Raw genomic sequence first — 12,917 nt, 5'->3', positions numbered from 1 at the left:
AAACTATGTCCTGCAGTTCCACTATACTCTTAGAATCTAGGTTCTGCCCCTCTTGTGTGAGCCTTGCCTTGGGACCCTTGAGTTCCCTCTGATCTTGGACACATAAGGACTGGCCCTTCCACACTGCACTCATTCTATTTGGATATGTAAACCTGGGTGTAAGCATTGCCCGGGATCCCCTGAGTCCTTAGGGAGCTTTGACACACTCAGGTATGAGAAAGGCTTTGAAACACTGGCATTGAAGTGATTAATTACATAACTCAGATAGGAAGTCAAGATCAGGCTTCCTTTGGTTGTAATTTCCTATTTCTGCACTTCTTTTGTAATTTAATCATTTTGGGATGTAATAATTTGTAAACATTATGGGGTTGGCTAGTGAAAAGGGCTGGGAAATATGCATGTTTTAGCCATTAAAAGGGTAGATAACATGCCTATAGGGTCTACTTTGCTTAAAATATGGTCCGTTAGAAAACATGCCTATAGGATCTGTTATTGTTTACAATAAATTTTGCATGCTTCACTTTAACACAACTAGAAATCATGTCTATAGGATATAAACGACTTTAATAATAGATAACATGCCTATAGGGTTAAAAATCAGCTTTACAATTAGATATCATGCCTATAGGATATAAAGTAATTGAAGCTCAATTTCGCTACAACATATAAGCCGTCTAGTTCGTGTTGTTATTCTGAATTGGATTAGTTAATTAATCTGCCGCTTCTTTAATAAGTTTCTCAAACACTGCCTTAATACCGTTAGAAAGCATGCCAATAGGATCTCAAATCGCCTGTTTAAAATTAATCACTACTCCACTGCATTTCTTAATCAATATAGATATCATGCTCATAGGATATCATTATTACACCTAGGCAAGCCTTAGGTAATAATAAACACTGGAATCGCCTTTGTTAATTATCAATTGCTACAACCAACATGCAGGCCTGATTCGGACTTCTTATCTGAGCTATATAATGAATCTGGGTCTGACTCGAATTCCCTGCTTTAAGATTTTTTTAAAATTCAGACCTTAATTGTGTTTAAGTCGTGCTATTTATATGCATCATTTGTGGAGGTTTATATGAGCCTTCTAATTGCTTACATGTTTCCCCTTTAAATGCAGTCCTATGTGTTTTTGTATGTCGCCTTAGCCTTTTTACCTTTAAACCCAAGAGTCAGCCTAAAATCCTCCCTCTTGTAGGAGTAGTAGTCCTTAAATTCCTCCGGGACTGATAGGAATGGGATGGGTAATAGCACGCAATAGAGGTCGAGACCAATTCGCGCTTTAATACCTTCATGGGGTGGGAAGGGTAGATATGGATATGATGACCGATGCGCTAATACCACGTGTAGCCCCTCTTTTGAGGAGTGGTTACCGGGTATTGCATTGATGTGATCCATATTACAAACAAACCTAGGACCTTTTCACACTCACAAACATGCTTAGATTATAACTCTTTTTCAAACCTTGCTTTTATTGTTTTCAAATACTTGTGTATTTAAATTCAAAACCCTCTATTATTTGAGCCTTATTTTTTTACTTGTTAATTGCACAAATTCACAAAACCATCTGGCCGGGAACCACACTAGTGGATCCTGAGGGGTGCCTAACACCTTCCCCTTGGGATAATTTTAAGCCCTTACCATATCTCTGGTTATCAAACACAGTTGTAGTTGAATCCCATTGGTGCCCGAATGCACCTTAAATTCGTTAGGTGGCGACTCTTGAAAATTGCAAAACCCCTTTCCCAAAAGGAAAGAGTTGTCCCAACCAAATGTCATAAACCTAATTTCGCAAGAAAAAGGGGGCGCGAAAAGCGCTATAATAAGAAAATAATGGCGTAAATACATAACATCTGCTGCAGCGTGCACCTCGATCCCATCAATAACTCAATATCCTCACAATCAGCCCCTTTGCCTCGCTCCGTCATCAATCTCTCCAGTCTCCCGGGCTCACAATTTCATGAAATCAGCCCAACAATAATGAAGTGATGTATCAATAAATGGTAGCAGAGCCTGAAATATGATATGCATACAAATGCATATGACTAAGTATGTAATTGCAATGTAAGCAGATAACTCAACAATAAAAATGACATCAGTGGGTCCCAACAGAATAAGCATGTAGCCTAGACATGGTTTCTAACATGGATCACAACTCAAAGTCTCTAACACATAGAGTACAATAAAATGTTCAGATAAGATGGCGACACAGTTCCATGGAATCGACTAAATCACAGCTACTACGGTGCACGCCCACACGCCCGTCACCTAGCATGAGCGTCACCTCAACATCAATCACATAACACGTAATTTAGGATTGCGTACCCTCGGCACCAAGCTTAGAAGTGTTACTTAACTCGAACAAGCTAAATCCAATTCCGAGCAAGCCAAACGATGCTCCAAAAATGCCACCCCGCGCGTACTGAGCTCCGAATGGCTCAAAACTAGCCAAAAGCAACTCAAATACATCAAATAATGCCCAAGGAAACAATTTCAAATGATAGAGTTCAAATCTTTAATCTGTCACGTTCCAAAATCCGCTAGTCGTGAGGGCACCTAACCCAACCCGCTAGGTAAGCCAACTAATAACTGTCCAATTTCAATAATGGTAATAAGACAATCAAACAAAGGAATTTTCTGAATCTTAAACCTTTCCCAAGGGCTGGTAGTGCAAATCACGAGCTTCTAAGAATAAAATTTACAAAGCTGATATGAAGTAAATACATCTTCTGTTTGAAAAGTACATAAAACAGAGTTTTTATAAATTTAAGACTACCATGAACAAGAGGCAGCTACAACAAGAACACAGGTACATCTTCAAATCCGGCAACCATCGAGCACAGCAACAACAGCAGCCAACATTTGCACGCAATCTGCGGAAGTGTAGTATCGATACAACCGACCCCATGTACTGAGTAAGTAACAAACCTAACTTTAGGTTGAAAGTAGTACGAGCTAGAACATAGGTCGGGTCCAACACCAATACCCAATAGCAGTTCATAACAACGTAGAGCACATAAATAAGGAAGTAACTCAGAGATAAGAATGCTCAAATTTTTCACAGTTTACCGAAAATAGTTCCGCTTTAAAACAATATCAGTAAAACTCAAATCTTTTACTGAAATTGTCGTAATATATGAGATAGTTTGAAAACTATAATTTATCTAAAAATCCTTTTCAAAGTAAATAAGATGTCTCATTTTCTTCCCAGATAGCAAGTGTCAAATACCTCTCTATGACCATATATCAATGTGTGTAAAAAAAAGACATGAATGACGTGATACCGTACAACATAAGGAAAATGCGTCTCTATGCATGTATGTCATATATGCATGCCAATGCCATGTATCCCAGAGATGAATCATGTACTCACGCTCTCAGAGTACTCATTCTCACTATCTCACTCTTTCCACTCATCAATGCTCAACCACTCTGTACTGTATATGACCCATACGGCCCAGAGAAATCCATCCCGGAATATATACATCACCGACCATCAGCCATCCCGTACCGAGGAAAAAGGGCAATCCAACCCTGTGGAGAAATCCATCTCCAAGTATCAAGTACTTCCGACAAATCCATGTCCATGGAAATCCATCCCTCTATAATATCATCCGCGCTCACTGGGGTGTGTACAGACTCCGGAGGGGCTCCTTCAGCCCAAACGCTATCATAATCATTAATATAATCGAAATTGTCGTAAAATATAACCGGTAAAGGAAGTAACTCAGAGATAAGAATGCTCAGCTTTTTCACAGTTTTCCGAAAATAGTTCCGCTTTAAAAGAATATCAGTAAAACTCAAATCCTTTACCGAAATTATCGTAAAATATGAGATAGTTTGAAAACTATAATTTATCTAAAAATCCTTTTCAAAGTAAATAAGATGTCTCATTTTCTTCCCAGATAGCAAGTGTGAAATACCTCTCTATGACCATATTTCAATGTGTGTAAAAAACAAAGTCATGAATGACGTGATACCGTACAACATGAGGAAAATGTGTCTCTGTGCATGTATGTCATATATGCATGCCAATGCCATGTATCCCAGAGATGAATCATGTACTCACGCTCTCAGAGTACTCATTCTCACTATCTCACTCTTTCCACTCATCAATGCTCAACCACTCAGTACTGTATATGACCCATACGGCCCAGGGAAATCCATCCCGGAATATATACATCACTGACCATCAGTCATCCAGTACCGAGGAAAAACGGCAATCCAACCCTGTGGAGAAATCCATCTTCAGGTATCAAGTACTTCCGACAAATCCATGTCCATGGAAATCCATCCCTCAATAATATCATCCGCGCTCACTGGGGTGTGTAGAGACTCCGGAGGGGCTCCTTCAGCCCAAACGCTATCATAATCATTAATATAACCACTGCAACGTGCAACCCGATCCCATAACTGTCACTCATAATCAGGCTCTCGGCCTCACTCAGTCATCATTCTCTCCAGTCTCAGCCACGGGCTCACAATGTCATGACGACTAACCCGGAACAATGATATGATGTGTCAATGGATAATAATTGAGGCTGAGATATGATATAAATGCATGAATATGACTGAGTACGAAATATTAATGAAAACCAGTGAGATGACAGCAATAAATGACCACTATGGGTCCTAACAATAATAGCATAAAGCCTAAACATGATATCTAGCATGATTGACAGCTCAGTTACTTAATCACATGGTGAAAACACATATGTCAACAAAATAGGGCCACTAAACAGTGCCAGGAAAACAACGGAGTCACAATTCACAGGGTGCACGCCCACACGCCCGTCACCTAGCATGTGCGTCACCTCAACATCAATCACGTAGTACGTAATTCGGGGTTTCATACCCTCAACACTAAGTTTAGAATAGTTACTTACCTCGAACAAGCCAATTCCAATATCGAGCAAGACAAAGGATGCTCCAAAAATGTCATCCCGCGCGTTCTGAACTTCGAAAGGCTTGAAACTAATCAAAAACAACTTAAATACATCAAACAATGTTAAAGTAACCAATCCCAATCGAAAAAGGTCGAATCTTTAATCAAAAGTCCAAAAGCGGCCAAAAAGCCCAACCTGGGCCCGCGCCTCGAAACACGACAAAACTCACGAAATCCGACAACCCATTCAATTACGAGTCCAACCATATTAGTTTCACTCAAATCCGACTCTAAATCAATGTTCAAAACTCAAAAATTCACTTTATAAAAGTGTAGACAAAACCCCCAAATATTAAAATTATCAAATGCAAAAAACGAAGATGGATTAATGAAATATAACAAAAATCGAGTATAAAACACTTACTCCAATCCATATGGTGAAAATTGGCTCCAAATATTGTCCAAATCCGAGCTCCCCAACTCAAAATATGACCAAATGAACAAACCTTAGATATTAAGTACTTTTACCCAGCTGTTCTGCCTCGTTTTGCATGCCAAACGATTCCAAAACTTGCTTTTGATGCATCCAATGGATTCCTTGTGAAACTTCAGTCAAGATAGGCTTTTGAATCACTCCATTTGACCTTATGATGAAGGAGATATGTTGGTTTCAATATTTGGAAATAGTGGAGACTTTATAAATACGAAGTCAATGGCAATTTCGTAATTAATCTGAAAAATCTAGCAACCCAATTCTTAGTAAAATGACCATAAAATCCTCATACTATTTCCAAATTCGACGATTCTTTTTGCTACGGATCCGTAATTACGATACGGATCTACTGCCTTAACCAAAACAGAAATCAGAGCTCATTTGTTCAATGTGGTACCATTTATGCTTGAAGAAACGACGTCAAAACATAAGAAAAACGAGCACAACACAACCCAATTCTATCCAAAACTCACCAGAGCCCCTCGGGACCCCGTACAAACATACCAACAAGTCCCGTAACATAACACGGACTTACTCATGGACTCAAATCAGGCATAACAACATCAAAACGATAAAACACACCTGAAATCAAACTTAATGAACTTTCGAACTTTCGACTTCCAAAAACTCGCGCCGAAACATACCAAATCAACTCGTAATGAACTCAAATTTTGAACACAAGTACTGATACATCATACGAAGCTACTCGTGCCCCCAAACTACCAAGCGAAGTGCACATGCTCAAAACGACCGTCCGGGTCATTACATTCTCCCCCACTTAAACATACGTTCGTCCTCGAACGTGCCAAGAGTTGTTCTGAAGGCCAGCAAACCGCCGTATAACTTTACCATGCACATACTCGGGGGTGATCCCACGTCACCCTATTTCAACTAGGCCCGACCACACCACACAACTGAATATCATTACTCCATCCTTAGTCTGTAAACCACATTATCCAATTCCCAACATCCGGAATTACTACAAGACCCGAACTTCGCATATACACACTGTATAAGTCTGAACAAGCTGAATCTAGCCATAACCATGACCCACGACATAATCACAGGATATACCACACAACTCAAATACTCATAGTGATAACTTCCGACTGCAATAGCTGCTCGATAACCAACTCGACACCGGTAACGAACCTCATGTCAACTAAAATCTTGTTCTGAACCTTTGTACACTGCCAATGATGAAAGAAACAAGCAGAAACTCGTAACCACTTATCAGTCCCATAAGTCATGGAACTCTCCCTCCTTCGACAAGAACTATAGCCAATTTCTAAGCCAACTTTCGATATTATCCTTCCAACTATGCCGTAATCAATTATGATAGTATCCATTCTAGGTCCAATGACCTCGTCTAATCTAACATAATCACTCTAGTGACATGCCACTTCAATACAATCTAAAGCCACAACCCGTGCAATCCGTGCACCAGTAAGCAACAATCCAAATATACTCAAATCATAGAAAATGACTCAAACGAGAGAACTATCCCGCAAGCTTAACAAGTAATGCCACGACGAAATACTGAAAATCCATCACACCTCGTAGGGCCATCACACAAATCTAACAGAAAGGTTCATACCTCAACATAATTTTGCTGCAATGTGTGCCCCATCCAAATACTGATCCATGGCATATACCTCAAGCCACCCTTCTCAAAATCAATAACTATGCGCAATTCGACATCAAGTACTCAAAGTGCATTACCATAATCACGGAGAGGAAAATGACACAGTTCCATACAAACCCCGAAAGAATATAATGCCATCAATCATGTAATACTCAAATACTCATCTCGCTCGAATTCCGTTATAAGGCCCCAATAGAACCACACCATGTGTGCTTATAACCCACAGTTCACTCCTCGTAGCATAGAAAAGTAACTCACAGATCATTTCAGAACACGAATAAGCTCAACAACAACTGAATGGCACATCCCTCAGCAATAATAGTATGGAGCAAACCAATCTGACTCGGTGTAGAATACACATCCTAATTGGGGCTACCAATGGACCCCCAAATCAGCTCTAGTCACCCACAAATAGATAAATAACCCCTCGATGTTCCACAATGACTGAATCATAACACATACTATCATCTGCTGGCTTTGGCCACGACTTCACTGTCCACAACCATGATAAAATCTGCTCCCGAGAACTCCCAGTCTCCAAATCCATAGAACACACGAATCACCATATCTGATCCTATCTCCACCGCCCGAATGTCTAACACATCTCTCATACACGATCATACCACAAGGAACACTTCTATAATTCTTCCGTGCCACATAGCAAAATTTGAATATCAGCAGTCAATCAAGCAGGAGAGTGCCACAATATCAATGAAGTATCCATAAATCAAAACACATTGCCCCTTATGAAATGTATACTTTCATCAAGCCATACCAAATAGTAATATCATTCACCTAGTCATCTGAAATCGTCCATGCTGCCTAAGAATACACCGTGACCTTGCTCATGCAAATCTCAATCCCATACAACACACCGCATATACCATGCTATCGTATGAAAAGTACAAAAATATCATAATCCACTTCGAGTCACAGTAAGATACATACTGAACCAGTTAGAAACCTTCCATTTGATCTCATCCAAGAGAAAATCCCTATTCGCAACATGTTCCACATACCGGTTGCAAATATACACCTCGAACCATGGTAGTAACAATTGAAAACTCTTCGAAACTCATTTGCACATAATCAATCCATTAGAACTAAATCTCTCTATCTCAACCAAGCCACGCAGGCTGACAAAACCCAAGAGCATTGCCATGAAGCACCTGTAGAAACCCACCACATCATAAGCACCCAAAGAACCGATTATATCTATTACTGTGCTGATTCAACCTAATACCAAGTTGTCCTAACTCTCTGAGTTCCTTCTGAATTACCTTCAAATTGATACTCATCCTCGCCATAATACCACAATCCTCAACCAAAAATCACCACACGATATCCTAGCATAACACCACATGCCTTAAAGCACATAAGCCGCTGAATGCTCTCTTAAGCACCCCAAAAGTACCACAACTAATATACCCACTCTGAAGAGACCTTACATGAATCTAAAGCCGCTCTTTTCCCCTTTCCTGATATTGAAATGTATAACCCATAAGGATATAGAAATACCGCGAGTCCCGATACTATCCAATGTAAATCTTGGCTTCTAGTAATATACAAATCCTGAAAAGTTCTCAATTGCCACATATATATCTTGAACCCATTAGAACCCTCTCGAGAGCCTTCCACTCTGCTCAATTTCAATTAAACCGACCAAACAGACCGAATGACCTGTGCCCCATTAGCACACCAACACCCAAGGAAGTAACCGAGCAAATTCCTACTCCATGCACACTACACCCTTCAGGAATAACCACTCAATTATTTTATGATTCCCATATACTCATAGAGTGTAATACAACCTGTATCTGGAAATTCCTTTACTCGAGTCATCCTCAATCTCCACCTCTACAAGTCATAACTGATTCACAAGTATACCTCGAACCGAAACCAATCCAACACATAACCGTGCAATCAACTCGTCGATAGCAGACTCCCCCACTTGGCTCAAAGCCATATATCAAAACACACAATAACTCAAATGCCCATACTCTATTACTGCCACAATATCGTAGTGAAAATTCCACTAAATCCTCCATAAGCTCATGAAACACAAACCATCTAATATATTAATTCATCTACAAATCTCGCATTCGCCCTTGTAACAGTCAAGCTATCTCTCATAAGTGATCCAAACTCAAATTGCAACACATATACTTCACTAGTAAAAGAGAACTCGCTACAAAACAATGTAGGGATCACACAAACCTCAGGACACCTCACTGGAGATAACCCACCTACTTTGCCTCAAACCGACATCCCTCTATTCCCTTCCACAGTCATAACTATTTCGCAATCACTTAATCTTCTTGAATCTGAACTCATATCATGACATTGAAAACTTACTTCACTCTACAACTAAACAACATGAAATATCCTTCAACATGCCCATAACTCGAGACTATACGTCGAATAAAAACAGAAATCAAGCACCCAATAGCCCTTGCTACACCTGAAGCAAACCCTTCTCGTCACGTTCAAACCATATGAACATCTCGTAGTCACATCATACTCATCACGTAGCCATCTAGCTACAAATTCCACTAATAGGGACACTACCGGACATATAAATCCAAAAGCACGTGCTCACATAATCATACCCCATTACTGCCATAATACCGCAGTGAGATTCAACTAAATCATTGATGTTTTAGACGTCAATACCACACAAGAGGGGGGGGGGGGTGATTTGTGTGGTACCTAATTTTCGCGTTAGAAGAATCTGGTTCTTCTAAGTGTTCTAACTACAGCAGTTTGCGGAATAATAAATACTGAAAGTAAAGTGCACAGAGATTTTTACGTGGAAAACACCTGGCTCAAAAGGTGAAAAAACCACGACCTACTACTCAGTAGGATTTTCCCAAACTCCACTAAAATCACTGAGCCAAAAACTGCATTTACAAAACTCTTTGTAAACCTAAGGATTAACTCTAATCCCAGTGTAGCACACAGCCTCAACTGTTGCGACACTTTCAAGTTAACTCTAACTTGAATACTCAACATACCTATTACAATTGCTTCTAGATAAAGCTGAAAGGTACAATATGAAAACCTACTACAATTGAACTATACTTAGAATAAACACAATGATGAAACTAGTTCTTCTATCTTAGTTCATGTAGCTTCAGACGTGCACACTTGTATCTCGCATATGTTGCTCGCAAATCAGACTTGATCTTTTTGCTCTCAAATATGCTTAACTTCTGCTTATGTGCATTCACCTGTAAAAGAGAACAATCGTTATATTTATAGAGTTAGTAATCAGAGTTTGATAAGAACTCAAATTGTGGATCCTTTGACAATTCGAGTCCAAGAACAACTCTAACTCCTAATCCATATTCTTGATCCTGATGTAATTCTCTTTTCATAATGAGATTTCAACTCCTTATCCTATATGCAATCTTTTCGATCAGTTCAGAAGATATTCATCAAGATATTGCTGCTTGATCTCAAGGACTTATCTTCTTCACGTGCACTTCATGTGTATGGGCCATAACAACTGTGTGTCCTTAGATGAACCTGGTCCTTTACTGAGTTTGTTTGTCATTCTTCAAAACTTCAACTGATCTTGGGCCAACAGTGTTTCAAGATGATGCTAGATTTATCGAATCAAGCACAATCTATCTTAACATCTTTTGATAAGCAATCCGAGAAAACTAAAAGTGAGTATCGGGTTCGCTTGAATGCCTCAATTGATGTTGCAAGGTATCTTTTGGAAGAAGGAATGTCTTTCCCGGATCATGATGAGCGTGAAACTTCTACAAGGAGAGGCAACTTTTTAGATCTCTTAAAGTGGTATGTAGATAAGAAGAGTGATGTAAAGAAAGTTGTGTTAGAAAATGCTCCAAAAATGACATTATGATTTGTCCAGAAATACAAAAAGACATTGTGAGTTCTTGTGCGAAAGAAACATTGAAAGCAATTGTTGAAGCCTTGAACGGGGATTACTTTAGGATATTGGTTGATGAGTCTAACGATGTCTTTCATAAGGAACAAATGATATTTGTTTTGCATTATGTCAACAAAGAGGGTAAAGTTATTGAGCGATATCTTAGCATTGTTCATGTTAAAGGTACATCCGCAAAGTCATTAAAAGAAGCAATTTGTTCTTTACTTTTGGAACATTCATTGAGTAAATCTCAAATATGGGGACAAGGTTATGATGGAGCTAGTAACATGCAGGGGAAATTAATGGTCTTATAACTTTGATTATGAATGATACTCCTTCGGCATATTGCATACATTATTTTGCTCATCAATTGCAATTGACTCTTCTAGCAGTTGCAAAAAAAATATTATGAGGCTGAACAATTTTTTAATATTCTTGCAAATGTTTTAAATATTGTTGGAGGTTCTTTTAAGGTAGGGAGATGATTCGAGATGATCAAGCAGAAAAATTAGAGGAACTACTAGCGTTTGGTGAAGTTCATACAGGAAGCGATTTAAATCATGAACTTGGACTTCAAAGGGAAGGTGATACTCGATGGGGTTCTCATTTTAGGACAGTGCATAATTTTATTAGTTTATTCTCATCAATTGTTCATGTACTTGGAGTTCTTGCAATTGAGGGTTCAAATTATCATGAGAGATCAATGGCAAAAAGTTTAGTGGATGACATAAGATATTATGACTTTGTGTATATGTTACATTTAATGTTGAAAGTATTGGCACTTACATATAATTTGAATATGGCTTTGTAACAAAAAAAAATCAAGATATTGTAAGTGCAATGAAGTTTGTTGGTTTCGCAAAGAGACAATAGCAAGATATGAGAGAATCTAGATGGAATTCTTTGATAGAAGACATCTCTTTATTTTGTGTCAAGCATGGTATTGTGATCACTGAAATGGATATGAATTATGCTCGTAGAAAGCCAAAGCGTAAGAAATCAAGTGTTACATATTCTTATCATTTGCATGTAGATTTTTTCTATGCCATTATTGATTTGCAACTTTCGGAGCTTAACAGTCGTTTCAATGAAGTGAATACTGATCTACTTCTTGGTATGGCTAGTTTGAGTCCAGATAATTCTTTTGCAAATTATGATAAAGACATGATTATAAAACTTGCTACACAAAATTCGAATGAGTTCACTGATTCTATGTTTGAGGATCTTGGTTTTGAGCTTGACATCTATATTGACTATGTGCGAGATGCGGGCAATGAATTCTCTAACTTGAAAAGACTTAGAGATCTTTCGGAGACATTAGTTAAAACAAACATGACTTGGAGACTTGTTTATTTTCTTGTGAAGTTAAGTTTGATATTGCATGTCGCTACCGAAATGGTAGAAAGAGCTTTTTCTTCGATGATGTACGTTAAAAATGACTTGCGAAGTAGAATTGGTGTTGAATTTTTTAATGATTGTTTAGTTTGTTATGTAGAGGATAAAGTATTTGAAAGTGTACCTAATGATGATCATTGATCGTTTACAAAACATGACAACTCGTCGAGTAAAATTGTAATGATAATATTTATATTCATATGTTGTCTTTACGTGTTTTGTTATTTTCTAAATATACGCTGAATATTGAATCTCGTTCTGTAATTCGGTTATTATAATATATATATATATATATATATATATATATATATATATATATATATATATATATATATATATATATATATATATATATATATATATAGACTTTTAACTCTAAAATTGATTCCAAAAGAGGGTGATCAAAGAAAATAATACAGGCTCAAAAGGGGTAGCGAAGGATATAAAGTGTTTGGATAGAAGAAAAAAGGCCTGCCAGCCTTGAGACGCCAAACAAAGTATCCTTTCACGTTCACAGCATTAATGAACATGTATGTCTTCTTGGTGTGTCGTGGTTGAAAGACACTTTCTATCCATTAATGTCAAACTTTCCACCAA

General features: G+C 38.3%; 1 protein-coding gene across 1 annotated transcript; it reads left to right on the top strand.

The window, feature by feature from the left end:
• The first annotated feature begins 10,625 nt into the window (after positions 1-10,625).
• LOC109218676 lies at positions 10,626-11,736 on the top strand. Its single transcript, XM_019383050.1, has 3 exons — positions 10,626-10,806; positions 10,908-11,108; positions 11,399-11,736. The coding sequence occupies exons 1-3, from the start codon at positions 10,626-10,628 to the stop codon at positions 11,734-11,736; spliced, it is 720 nt and encodes a 239-aa protein (XP_019238595.1).
• Positions 11,737-12,917: the final 1,181 nt, after the last annotated feature.

The sequence above is a fragment of the Nicotiana attenuata genome, unplaced genomic scaffold (assembly GCF_001879085.1).
Source record: "Nicotiana attenuata strain UT unplaced genomic scaffold, NIATTr2, whole genome shotgun sequence".
Taxonomy (NCBI): Eukaryota; Viridiplantae; Streptophyta; class Magnoliopsida; order Solanales; family Solanaceae; genus Nicotiana; species Nicotiana attenuata.
The sequence above is the reverse complement of the archived record's forward strand: the minus strand, read 5'-3'. Positions and strand labels throughout refer to the sequence as shown.